The 14,425-nt window shown below is 36.9% G+C and overlaps 1 protein-coding gene across 1 annotated transcript in view; it reads right to left on the minus strand.

Moving 5' to 3' along the window:
• MS3_00000737 (uncharacterized protein) overlaps window positions 1–9,488 on the minus strand; it is a 96,124-nt gene extending 86,636 nt beyond the window's left edge. Inside the window, exons 1-4 of the mRNA XM_051208391.1 lie at window positions 9,346–9,488; window positions 8,056–8,121; window positions 7,045–7,104; window positions 5,872–5,940 (exon numbers count right to left, since the gene is read on the minus strand). Of these exons, the coding sequence (XP_051065139.1) occupies window positions 5,872–5,940; window positions 7,045–7,104; window positions 8,056–8,121; window positions 9,346–9,415 (265 nt within the window). The 5' untranslated portion in view covers window positions 9,416–9,488. The remainder of the gene's footprint in view (window positions 1–5,871; window positions 5,941–7,044; window positions 7,105–8,055; window positions 8,122–9,345) is intronic.
• Between the last annotated feature and the right edge of the window lie 4,937 nt (window positions 9,489–14,425).

Here is a 14,425-nt window from a genome sequence, read left to right on the forward strand (position 1 = left end):
TGACTGATCACTGAGTAGTGATCAAATGTCATAGGTGTCAAGTCCTTATTTGGTGCAGATCGAATGCTATCGACCATGTTGCAATGTGGCCACCAGTCTAGGTGACCGGATAGCTCAGTGGTAACGTCTCTGACTGTGAAGTTGTGTGACACCGGATCGAATCCGACAGGGAGAACCAGTTCCCTTAAGATTACAGGTACACCTTGCTGACGAATGCCAAGTAGCACGAAACTTGTGTCCAGGGTTTCCTGTCGACTATCTCTAACCACCATAGGATCATCAGTAGTTTGTACAAACGTACTTCGAATTTATCAGACATAAGTTTGATTTTGATAATATGATAATAGCAATAAGTTTTCGGTCGATTGTCTATTACGAGGTTTGGAATATTCAAATGAATAACTGACGCAGAGATCCAGTTTTTGTATTATTTTCATACATTATAATGAAACATTTCCAGATAACATTTGAAAATGCGAAAACAACGGGAAATACTGCAATTGTGGTGTGAGCTACTTATATCCACATAAGTAATATACAACGATGATCCGGCGCGGAATGTATTGATATGAAAATGCAGGAACAATGAAATCTAAGACGATGGACTACTACGACTACTGCTACTACTACTTGTATATATATATATATATATATATATATATATATATCAGTATTATAGATTTATCATATTTTCCGCGAATAAGACGTGAACTTCTAATATTCCTTGTCCTGTAGTTGTTTTGGTCTTTCTATTTCGAATGACATTTATAAAATATAGATCAGTCACATTATACATCATTAAGGAATACCAACCTTTATATATTCATATCTTCCGACGTTTCGCGCACTGCTGGGGAGTCCCACAATAGGACGAAACGGCCGTCCACTGCTTCCAGGTTTCTCGTGATAGTCTAGCTTCAACTGACTCATGATCTTAACCATTGAAATTATTACAGATACAATTAATTTATACTGAAACAGTCTAAATGAGATAAAGCTTATAACTGAAGACAATATCGAGACAATCTGAACAGGATACACATTTACCAACAACAGATTACGGTCCTAAACAACACTGGGAAGATACAAGTAAACAATATCAATTGAATATAACTTCGCTCCATTATACAAGCAGGTGGCTATTATGACTTAGTAACTGAGTGGATAAAATGATTGCATCTGAAGCGAATGGTACTGGGTTCGAATCCTGAAGGGAACGTTAACTGTGCGATGCAAGTAGGGTGGAACACTCTTCCTGAATTCCACTACTAGTCATCATCCATCCTTGTTTATAAAGTATCGATGGAAGTCCTAAATTATCTCTATCTAATAATCTTATTTATTCTATTGTAAAATATTGATTTCCCCCCCCACACACACACACATACACACTCCTCACTCAACCATCCACCTATTCACTCCCATTGAGATTTCATGGTTTATTAAAATTGAAAAGCAAAAGAACAGAATAATCATTATTGATTGAATTGATTGGTTACATAAGAAACCAGAACAAATTACAAGTGGTTATTTGTTAATACATTAGAAATCATTCATTACAAGTTAATCATAATTATATAAACAATACTCGTTCATCATTATCACCATCATCCTCATCATCATCATAACTTCAATCTACAATTGTAATGGGTAAATGTAGGATAATTAACATATATATCATATGAACAACAGTTAAGATCATAAGTCAATTGAAGCTAGACCATCATGGAGGACTTGGAAGAACTGGATAGCCGTTTCGTCCCACTATGGGACTCCTCAGCGGCAGTGCGACCCCCCAAACGCGCCCCGCGGGACTGGCGCCAGGCACTAAACCAACTAGACCACTGAGCTGTCCGGCATCCAATGGTGTTAATGTCTAACATCAAGCAATCCACGAAATGGAGTGACACACCCACCATTATCATCAGTGAGTTACTATCTCACAACTGACCCGGTTGAACTCCACTGGTCACTGCTTCTCACTAGAACTCCAGGATATATCTCTTGAAGCAAGTCCCACAATAGGACAAAACGGTCATCCAGTACTTCCAGATTTTCCGTGGTTGTCTAGCTTCAATTGTCTCATGATCTCAACTGTTGAAATTACTACAATCTCCACAAAACCCCTTCTGATATATGTGCATATTGAATCATAGAATGATACGGTTTCAAAGATAAATTAGTCAATTTAAATGTATGTTGGTCACCGGCTACCATTGGAATGCATGTAATTACGATGCTCCACTGCCTTGTGGATCAGACCTTTAGGTCGAACGATCCGGGTTTGGCCCTCTAAGAAAATCACTTGCTTCGGTTTGGGCACCCGGGCAATATCACAGCCCTCGCACAAATCAAATGAGATTTTTGTGGCGCATATGTATCTGGTGCCTCCTTGTACCAACATCTATGTGTTAAAATAAATAAGTAAATAAATAATTATCAGAAGGGGTTTGTGGAGATTTTTAGAAATTTTCACAGATTGAAATCATGAGTCAGTTGAAGCTAGACCACCATTGAAAACCTGGAAGCACTGGACGGCCGTTTCGTCCTAGTATGGGACACATCAGCAGTGCGCATCCACGAGTGGAGTACAACCAGGTCTGTTGTGAGATATCAGCTCACTGAAGACAATGGTATATGGTGGCGCAACTTCGTGGATTGGTTGAAGTTAGACATTAACACCGTTAGATGCCGGCTCAGTGGTCTAATGGTTAAGTGCTCGCGCGCGAAGCCAGCAGGTCCTGGGTTCGAGCCCCGCGTGGTGCGGGATAGCGGATGCGCACTGCTGATGTGTCCCATACTAGGACGAAACGGCCGTCCAGTGCTTCCAGGTTCTCAATGGTGGTCTAGCTTCAACTGACTCATGATTTCAATCTGTGAAAATAAATAATTGTTTTTATTCAGGGATGTTAGTATTGTGATATGTGCTACTTATATCGATATAAGTAGTATATATAACTTTGGTTAGGAATAGAATGTCTGGCATCAGAAGAAGATCAAGGAGAAAAGAATGGGAACAGGAATCAATTGGTATGAAAATGAAAGAATAATGGAGTTTGAGACAATTGAGTGTGATTTTGCAAATGAAGTATTCAGTGAATGATTCACAGATTTGACTAACATCTATAAATATTTATGTTCATCTACGTTCGAATAGTCTCCATTTGTGTTCTCATTCATTTCATCATTATTATCATTGTATTACAGTATACATTTACAAAACTCGGTGAGATTATAATTTATAAACGACCTTTGAGTGACGTGAAAGTGACCTTCAGAATGTTCACCTACTGACTAGGGTTACATAAGAGTTTGAAATTTGTATGAAGGATGTGGATTATCGTTTACAATTGAGGATTTGGGGTTGGGACAACATTTTGAATTCCCATCAGAAATCGATATCAGCTAAAATGTCAAGTTTCAACAATTATGGTTTATTATGTATTATGAAGAACCTCTTCCTCCTAATGGAGCATAGGCCACCGACAAGCATTCTCCAACCCACACTGTCCTGAACCCTCCTTTCTAGTCGTATCAAATTGTTGTTCATTCGTCGCATATCTGTTTCAGCGTCGTGTGTTCTTTGGTCTTCCACTTCTCCTTTGACATGAAGGACTCCTAGTGACGGCTTGGCTTATGACGCATTTGAGTGCTTTCCTCAATGTGTGTCCTATCCACTTCCAGCGCTTCTTACTGATTTCTTCCTCCACTGTAATCTGGTTTGTTCTCTCCCACAGTAGGTTGTTGCTAATTGTGTCTGGTCAACGGAACCGAAGTATTTTGTGTAGACAACTGTTAATAAACACCTGTATTTTCTGAATGATTGCTTTCGTAGTTCTCCAAGTTTCCACCTCATACAGTAGAATTGTCTTGACATTTGTATTGAGAGTTCTATATTTGGTGTTGGTTGACAGACATTTGCTTTGAGTTCCAGATGTTCTTCAATTGTAGATATGCTGCTCTTGCATCAGATCCTCTGTAATCATTATTGATGCTGGCCAGATATTTAAAGGTTTTTGCATCCTCCAAAGCTTCTCTGTCAAGTTTGATTCGATTGGTGCCTGTTGTGTTGTATCGGAGAATCTTGCTTTTCATTTTGTGTATGATGATATATAATATTACAGAGGCTGCTGCTACACAGGTAATCGTCTGTATTTGTTGCTGCGTTTGCTATAGAAGGGCCAGATCATCTGCGAAGTCGAGATCGTCCAACTGCATCCTAGATGTCCACTGTATCCCGTGCTTCTCCACAGATGTTGACAACTCGATGATCCAGCCGATCACCGGGAGATGTATGATGATATCTAATATTACAGAGGTTGCTGCTACTCTGATAATGTTCTACACATGTTGTTGCATGTGCGATAGATAGATAGATAGATAGATAGATAGATAGATAGATAGATAGATAGATAGATAGATAGATAGATAGATTGTTAGATAGAGTCTGATTATTTCTTCCTCAGCTCACTCCATGTTTTCTATAAAATTTTATCTTATGAAATGAATATAACATGAATTGTTCACAATCAGCCAAATCTATTCAAGCTTCCACTTACATATTTCATTCTAACTGGTTCCGACACTAGCAAGTTCTGATCGGAACCGATATATAACTAAAATATTAAACAAAATCTGACTATATAAATTGTGATAAAGTTGAAAAACTATCAATACCAATGGCTGACGGTTCAATGGTGTACATGTGAAGTGTTCGGACGAAAAGATCGAACTTCTTATGTTCGACTCCTTCTGACATGATAGTGGATACGATTTCGTAAAGCGTCCTATACTGGAATGAAATCGCTATTTGTCACTTTCAGACTTTCAATAAGGGTCTAGGTAATGATCAGTTCGTGACTGACACTATGAAAATACAAACACTAAAGTGAATGTTTTGTTATTTTAAAATATAACATCAAATCAACTGAAAATCTCATGTTTACGTGTTACATGAAGATCTACGATTGCGACGAGACTATAATTTATGAACAACCTTTGAGCAACGTTAAAGTGACTTTCTGAATATCCGCCTACTAACTAGTACTAAATGACGGTTATAAACCAGTGTGGAGAGTAACAGCTAACACGGTCTTGGATCAGAGTTTCCAATTGACTACAGCTAACCACCTCATATATGAATATAGTGAGCATGCTATCGAGTCATTAAACTAGTACTCAAATTGTTACTTGTTCGATAGAACTTGACCAAGTTTGAGATGAACTTCATGCAAATAACAATAGTCAATACTCAATGATTAATTACTTGTAGAATAGAACTGATGGTAAGACTATAATTTATGGACGACCTTTGGGCAACGCTGAAGTGGTCTCAAGAATATCCACCTACTGACCAGAGCTAAATGAGATTGATAAACCTGTATGAGGGAATAGAATTATAATTTACAATTGATGCTTAGAGGTTAGGAATTAGATTTAAGGGTTTTTCATCACGAACTGATATTAGTTAAAATGCCAAAACTCTATTTAACCAAATGGATGAGTGAATTTCGCGCCAATATCCAAGACCTTTCATAATAAATCTGTTTGGTTTGCTCATAAATTATAGTCTTAACAAACTTCAGTCAGTCAGTCAGCTACAACGTAGGACCAGGCACATATATGCATTGGTCCAAGTTGCCATACCTCATTAACACAACAACTGGGATCACCGGGTAAGTAATAGTGAGGTTAGACGCAGGGTATTAGAGAATGATAGCAAATCAGTTGATGAGGTTGTGAATCTTCGTTGACTGATATGGTTGGGCCACGTGTCACGTATGCTTGAACACCGATTACCACAACGTGCAATGATGACCGGTGTTGGAGATGGTTACCAAACTTATTGAATATAAAACTAGATTAACTTACATAAATCAAGATTTAAATAACTGATGTGTAGATTTAGAATAGTCAACCAGCTCAATAGTTCATCAGTATCTGAATAAGTAAACATGTAGTTCATGTTAGAAAATGGGCAAATACCAGTGAAACTCCTTAATCACTCCTACAACATTACATCAAATGATACTCATGAACAGGATGGTTTAGTCGTGGAGCTTCCATCAATCTTCTGAATGCCATCATCAGCACAAACTTCAAATAGAAGTGATATGTTCGGACTTCTTCACATATGATTCATAGCTTGTCCTGTAGACCTCAATGTTGAATAGTTCTTATCGTTCAAAAGAACGATGAAAGCTTCATGACCAAACCATCCATTTCTGTACTGTATTCATGAAAATTAAACATGATTAGTGTCTAGTTATCTTAATTCTGTCATAAAATATGATAACAATTGTTATCATAAAACATTTTCACTACTAGCCACTATCCATCTTTGTTTATAATGCTTGTGACTTAAGGCAATTCAGATGGTGGAGAAGATTTGTAGCTCAGGTGGATGATTTTGATGGAGTTTTGTTCTCTGAGCTGGATGGTTTGGTCGTGGAGCTTTCATCTTTCTTCTGAACGACATCAGCAGCAGCACAAACTTCAGATAGAAGTGAAGTGTTCGAATTTTTCCCTATGTGTTTCACAGCTTTTTGTAGATGAATAAATAAATAAATTGTGCCAACTGCAAAAAACACTACATCGGACAAAGCGGACGTCCACTTCATCTTCGCCTACACGGACATCAATTAGCGGTCAAACGCCATAATATTTCCTCACTTATATCAATACACGTGGACAACTACGGACACTGATTTGATTGAAAAAATGTGGAAATCTTGGACAGAGGAAATTTCAAAAACACCAGAGAATTTGCCAACAAGAAACTGATCAACTACAGTCCCTAACATCAATGGGCAGATGTAAGTAAAACAACACTAAGTGAATTTAAACTTCAGCCCAATACACAAACAAGTGACTATCAAGACTCAATAGCTAAGTGGATATCATGATGGTCTTTGCAGCAAATAGTACTATGTTCGAGTCCCGGAATAAAGATCAACATGGCATGCCGTTACATCCGGTTGACGAGTATCAGATGGGATGATGATTTCAAAAAAAGTGAACGCAGCTTAGCAGCAAAATATATACCTCGTTGATTGAGTTGTTTAAGTTCACCACATATTTCTTGGTTGTATTCAGTTCTCACATCTGTTTAAATACAAAAATGAATGGTAAGTTTTACGAGTTTCTATCCTGAAACCTAACTGTATATTATAACAGAAATAATGACGAAAATAATAGATCAGTATTGAATTGTGGAGATGATTAAGTTTTTGGTTGAGATCATGAACCGATTGATGTTAGACCACTATTGAAAACCTCGTAGCACTGGACGGCCGCTTTGTCATATTGTGAGACTCCAGAATGGACAAGCAGTCTAAAACTCCAGACTCAAGAGTGCTCTGTTCCATGATGTGGGTGTGAGTTCGAATCCCAAATCCGACACATACTTTGAAGAGTTCCACAATAGGACAAAACGGCCGACCAGTGCTTCCAGGTTTTCAATGGTGGTCTAACATCAATCGGTTCATGATCTCAATCAACAAAATAATCGATCTCATATCTTTTATTAATTCCCTATGGACCTGGTACATAATTTTAATTGTTAAGAATGAGTTTTCTATTTATTGATATGTTAAGTGTTTCACTGAAGTTATCATCAGTAAACTATGGACCTATTCTTTAGGGGAAACAATGCATTTGTAAGGCATTGAAGGAACCAATATTCCCTTTGAGATTTGAAATTGTGTGACTCAAACTCATGGTTTGAAATAATACCAGTGACATATTTAGAGTATGACAACTTCTTACACCATGAAACTAGATGCCATAAATTTGAATCCTTCAAAGAAGTACACATCGCTGACCATTTTCGACTACAAAAATGAACACCTTACTTTTGTTAATATACACATAGATGTTTTATGAATAATATTTCTGTTCAAAATGCCCTGGTACGGCGGAGAGTTAGGAGTGTCCGCTCTCCCTCTCAAAATGCTCTCTCTCTCTCTCTCTCAGTTCACTTTCATTTCAACTAACATCAAAGCATCATGATAATTGAATATTTTCTATAAAACACAACAGAATGTTTAAACTAACTTTCATAAATTTTTCTTTCATTGTCAAAACATTCTTTTATTTGAAGGGATTTCGGATGATTTATATCTACATAGTTTATAAATAGAAATAATCAACAACTATTTGAATAAAATTAAAGCATTACATTTACATAATATGAAGATAAGCTTCATTTCATAATGTGTTAATTGAAGCTAGATCGTCATTGAAAACCTGAAAGCATTGGATAGTTGTGTTCATCCTAGACTATGGAATTCCTTAGCAGTCAACATGTAGAACTGAAACAGAACCAAGGACCTGTGAGTCATGTACGCGAATACTTAACCTATTGACCATTGAGTTGATATTCAATAGTGTTACTGTTTAACTTCAACCACCGTCCACCATTGCTTACTAATGACTGTCTCCGAGAGCTATTTCATGGAGTTCTAGTGAGAATCAATGACTAGTGGAGTTCAACCGGGTCAGTTGTGAAATGGCGACTCACTGACGACAATGGTGAACGATGGCACAATTTCATGAATTGGTTGAATTTAGATACAGTTGGATGTCGACTAAGTATTATTATTATTATTATTATTATTTAAACACATAAACATTGGTACAAGCAGGCACCAAATAGATATGTGCCACATAAATCATTCGATTTGTGTGAGGGCTAGGATACTGCGCGGGTGCTCAAATCGAATAGGTGGTTTTCTCAGGGAGCCACACCCGGAGACCTTGACTTCAGGAGATGCAGTCCCATGGTAGCCGGTGACCGACGATTGGTCCACATGCCATCTGTTCCTCCACGATGCTGGAGATCATGTGCACCATTGGCTTGGAATCAGGAATTCCCAACATTCCTAAGTGAATCCTCCGTATCCATCAACCCGGTTAAAGCGCCGGACATTCGCATTTCGTTCTCTCAGACTTGTAAACAACAATAATGCCACGAGAATGCAGTGTGTAGGACTTCTCTGGAAGTGCTTGTGGGCACATGGCCTTGTGAGAGTATTTCAAGAGGGAGGGCTGACCCTCCGCAATCTGGGCCGTACCTGAGCAGTTGTGGGCTTACCGGCTCAGTGATCTATAGGCTATTCGAGAGGCTGGAGTTCCTGGGTTCGAATCTTGTCAGCGCAATCCTGGATGCACATTACTTATAAGTCCCATACTAGGACGAAACGGACACCATCCAATGCTTTCAGGTTCTCCATGATGGTCTAGCTTCAATTGACTCATGAATTCAACTAATAAATTACTAAAAATCTCCACAAACCCCTTCCTCCTCATTCTAATATGAAATATTCATTCATTACAAGCACTTACCATACTTTTTTTCTATAGAATTCACGACGTTTTCAAAGTCTAAGATATTTACAAATGAAATAGATAACATACATCAATTAAATTAAAATGTATTGGATTCTGTGATATACTACATCTTAATAAAACAATATGAGGACTTCAATTCATAGAAGCATCATTAGACGGTTTGCTTCCTTGTTTGTTTGTTTGTTTCTTCACTGAAGAGTCACACACCAGGACGAAACGGCCGTCCAGTGCTTCCAGGTCTTCCACGGTGGTCTAGCTTCAATCGACTCATGATCTCAACCATTGATTTAGATAGAGTTTTGCTCTCTGAGCTGCAATCAATCCTATGCAAACCACAAGACGAAACAACAAACGAAGAAAAGCCAAACATCAACAATAAAATAAACTGTGCCGACTGCGATAAACACTACATCGTACAAAGCTGACTCCCCCTTCATCATCTTCACCTTCACGAGCATCAATTAGTGGTCAAATGCCATGAAATGCCCCCACATATATCAATGCACATGGACAACTGCCGACACACATTCGACTGGAAAAATTTGGAGATTTTAGTTGGAGGCGATTCCAAAAACACCAGAGAATTTTCAGAAACTTGGCACTGAAGTCAATCAGCAATCATCAAGCACATTGAAATCGATCCAATTAATCAACCAATCAAGAAAATTATGGACAATCACAAGAGCAAACATCAAACCAATGAGAGATACAACCAAAATAAAGAAGAAAACAACGACAAGTTTGAGATCAACAAGAACCAATCAACATCAAGATCTACAGGACAAGCTGTGTATCACATGTGAAGAAATTCGAACACTTCACTTCTACTTGAAGTTTGTAGTGATGATGTTGTTCAGAAGAACAATGAAAACTCCACGACCAAACCATTCAGCTCAAAGAACAAAACGTCATCAAAATCATCCACTTGAGCTACAAATCTTCTCCATCATAACAAATGATTGAAAATGTGTGTAGTAGATGTAATTGTTGAAAGAGGAAACCTGAAGAATTACCACAATAGCCATCAAAATAGTATCTACGATGTTACTCAGTGTCGGTTGACCGGATATTATTTGTAATAATTTATTATGGTAGAGAATCTCCTGGCTTCTAGCTAAAGAGAAAACTATATAAAAACGCTGGAGGTGGTTAGGACATACATGATGGAAATAATCAAACTGCATTCATTATAAGGTGATTCTAAACTTGGAATCCCAAAAAGAAAAGAGAACAGGAAAAGATTAAGGAACACACCATCGAATATACAATCTAATCAATAATGGGAAAAAACAATCAGATTGGTTATTATATAATGCAATCTCATGCCAAAAACAAAATGATACTGTTTTTTTCTTTGTAGTACAAACCTGTCATAATATCAGCACGATATTTAATCCCTAAACGTTTGCTTATACAGTGTATATCTATAATAAACAATATTATTTGAAGAAAAGCCCATCAATATTTGTGTTTAATTAGACGTACATTGATCCAATGAATTTGGGTTATCACGACGTGATTGGATGTTCTCATCTAAAAAAACATACAAATCATTTAAAATTTAATATGTAATAGAAATGAATTTCAGAAGGGCTTATTTTATAGATATTACAGTTGAGATCATGAGTCAATTGAAGTTAGACCACCATGGAAAATTTGGAAGCACTGGAGAGCAGTTTCATCCTGTTGAGGGACTCCTCAGCAATGCTCATCCATGAATTTTTATATGATCATATTTACTGATTCCAGTTTATCAAGTATTCATTCAGGAAAATCTTTTTATATGTTGATCTATTTGATAAATTAAGTGATCTGATCTGATCCAGTCTGATCTGATCTGAACTATTCTCTTGTAAAATTTAGAGACTAATAAAATGAACTTAGAAAACTGTGAATTATTTTAGAATTTATCAAAAACTTATTCAACAAGTTTTCATTATCAGGATGAGGGTAGTGTGTGCTACTTATATTGACATAATTAATAGATGACGTTGGTCGTGAACAAAAGGTCGGGCAGCAAAGAGACAAGATGATCGAATAGCAAACAATCGAAACAGGATTCAATTTGTATGAAAATGCAAGAACAATGAAGTCCTAGTCATTTTGAGTCAATCGATGGACACTTTGCAAATTACATATTTACTATTTGATTGTTAGATTTTATTAACAAGTTCTGTAATCTTGTGTTGAATACATTCGATTGTCCCCACCCGTGTTCTTGTTCACTACATTAGTAGTTAAATTGATGAATTGATTTAAGCTAGACCATCATTGAAAACATGTAAGAACTAGAAGGCCGTTTCATCCTAGTTGTGAGATAGTTACTCACTGAAGACAATCGTGAAATACTGAGGATTGAAAAAAGTTACACATGAACACCGTTGGATGCCAACCGGCTCAATGGTCTAGAAGATAAGTGTTTGCGCGTAAGACCGATAGGTATTGGGTTCCAATCTTATGTGCCGGATCATAGATAGGTCGTGCTGAGGAGTCCTATACTAGAAAAAAACGACCATCCAATACTTCCAAATTTTCAATGATAGACACTCCATAAATTAGTTCATATTGTTCATAGCAATTTAAGGCATATTACTGAGTTTATGAATGATTGAAAAGAGTTTTGATCAGGAATTTGTTATACAATCATCAGGAAATTAGGATTCAGTGTACGCTACATTACTATGTTTATATGATATAACAGATGAGACTATAATTGATGGACGATCTTTGAGCGATAGTAAATTTAGGTTTGAAGGTAACACGAGTTCACTTGATGTGCGAACGAAAACAAAGACTCTGTGACCAAGACCAGAAAGCCGGCTATCGATGCCTCCCAGCCAGGCTAACCAGAGGAAGAAGTTCAAGCTTGTAATGGGAAAGTATATTGTGCAAACAGCCAGAAACGAGTGATAACAACAAACACAATTCAAAACGAATACATACAGTACAAGTCCGTCCTTGGGAAGAGTTACCAAATAGCATACTAAAAGATGAAACGGACTAATAACACTTAAGATATTTCCCAAGTGTGAAACACGACATGAAGGTGACAAGAGCGCTTTTGGTGCGAAAATAAAGAAATTCAAATTTTCTAAATGAAATGGCAAAATTAGGTCCTTTTCCAAGTGAGTACTGGGGATCTAACATCCCTAACAGTAAAGTGACTTTGAGAGTGTTCCCTTAATACCCGGGAATAAATGAGCGTTATGAACATGTATGAAGAATTAAAATTATGATTTGTAGTTGATGATTAGGATTAAGAATTAGATTTAGAGTTTACATCACGAACTGACACCAATTATCATACCAAAAACTCTATTTAACCAAATAGAAGAATGAATTTCATACCAAAATCTAAGACTTATCATCGTAAATCTGATTAATTCGTTCATAAATTATTAGTGTTGCCGTGTCACATAATCCATAAAGATTAATTTGACCAAATATTGATTTCACTGGTTGAGATCATAAGTCAATTGTAGCTAGACCACCATGGAAAACCTGGATGCACTGGACGACCGTTTCGTCCTAGTATGGGACTCCTCAGTGGCAATGCGCATCCACGACCTCACCTCCCACGAGATTCTAAATCAAGACCTAACAGTTTCGCACGCGAGCACTTAACCACTAGACCACTGAGCCGGCATCCAAAGGCGTTAATGTCTAACTTCAACCAATCCACCAAGTCGCGCCACCGTACACCATTGTCTTTAGTGAGTCGATATCTCACAACAGACCTGGTTGAACTCCACAGGTATCGGCTTCTCACTAGAACTCCAACATATATCTCTTGAAGTCAGTCACTAGTGAGCAGATGATTATTATCAGAAGGGGTTTTGTGGAGATATTTAGAAATTTCACTGGTTGAAATCATGAGTCAATTGGAGCTAAACCACTATGGAAAATCTGGAAGCACTGAACGGCTAGGTTCAATTGACTCATGATTTCAACCAGTGAAATTTCTAAAATCTCCACAAACCCCTTCTGATAAATATTGATTTACTTTTATGTATGATAAAATGAAAAAAACATTTCATGAACTAAACATTAACTTACCAAATATTGATTGAATACGGCGTCTACAATGTCTTAATAATTCTATACGTTGTTGAATAGATTCTGTAAATTAGTCATTAAGAGTATTTAATTAACAGAGAAGGGGTTTTGTAGATATGAGGGTAATTTTCAATAGTTGAAATCATGAGTCACTTGAAGTTAGATCAATGTGAAAGACCTGGAAGTACTGGGCGGTTGTATTGTCCTACTTAGAGGACTCTTTAACAGTGAGTAAAATTCAATGTAATCAGGTTTGTCATAACGATCAAGCTTCAATTAATTCATGATCTGAACTATTAAAAATAGAGTAGTTATCAATATGTTGATATTCGATTATTTGTCATTCATATCGATATTGATGAATGTTTATATTATTTTTGTATAAGGATAAATTCTGAACAAAATCATCAATAAAAACTTCATTTCTGTTTGAAGTTTGTACTGATGAGATCGTTCAGAATAACAAGAGGAGAATCAGTCCTCACAGTTGACCAAGATATTCTGTAGTACCTTAATGCAGAATATTAGATTGTCAGCATCTGCGCGATCGTTCACTACAACATTACTACTACTAATGTCATTATAACTAATATAACTACTATAAAAACAACCACAACCAATTCCACTACTAACACTATTACTAATAATACTACTACTACCAATACTACGACAAATACTGCTACACCTACTACTACACTACACCTACGACTACTACTACTACTATTACTAATACTACCTCATATGTAAGTCTATAAAAAACAAACGACATTGAAATGATTCAAGTTCTTCATGGTAATAAGAATATGTATTTATCAGAACGCATTAAATCTTATATCAATGTATAAACTACAAAGGATAATAATCCGTTTATGGGTTGTGGTGATTGTTACGTTTTTGATTGAAATCATGAGTCACTTGAAGCTAGAGATTAGATATTAACATCATTGAGTGCAGGCTCAGTGGTCTAGTTGGTTAGGTGCCTGGCGCGAAACCGATAGGTCCTGCGTTCGAATCTCGC

The sequence above is a fragment of the Schistosoma haematobium genome, chromosome 5 (assembly GCF_000699445.3).
Source record: "Schistosoma haematobium chromosome 5, whole genome shotgun sequence".
NCBI lineage: Eukaryota > Metazoa > Platyhelminthes > Trematoda > Strigeidida > Schistosomatidae > Schistosoma > Schistosoma haematobium.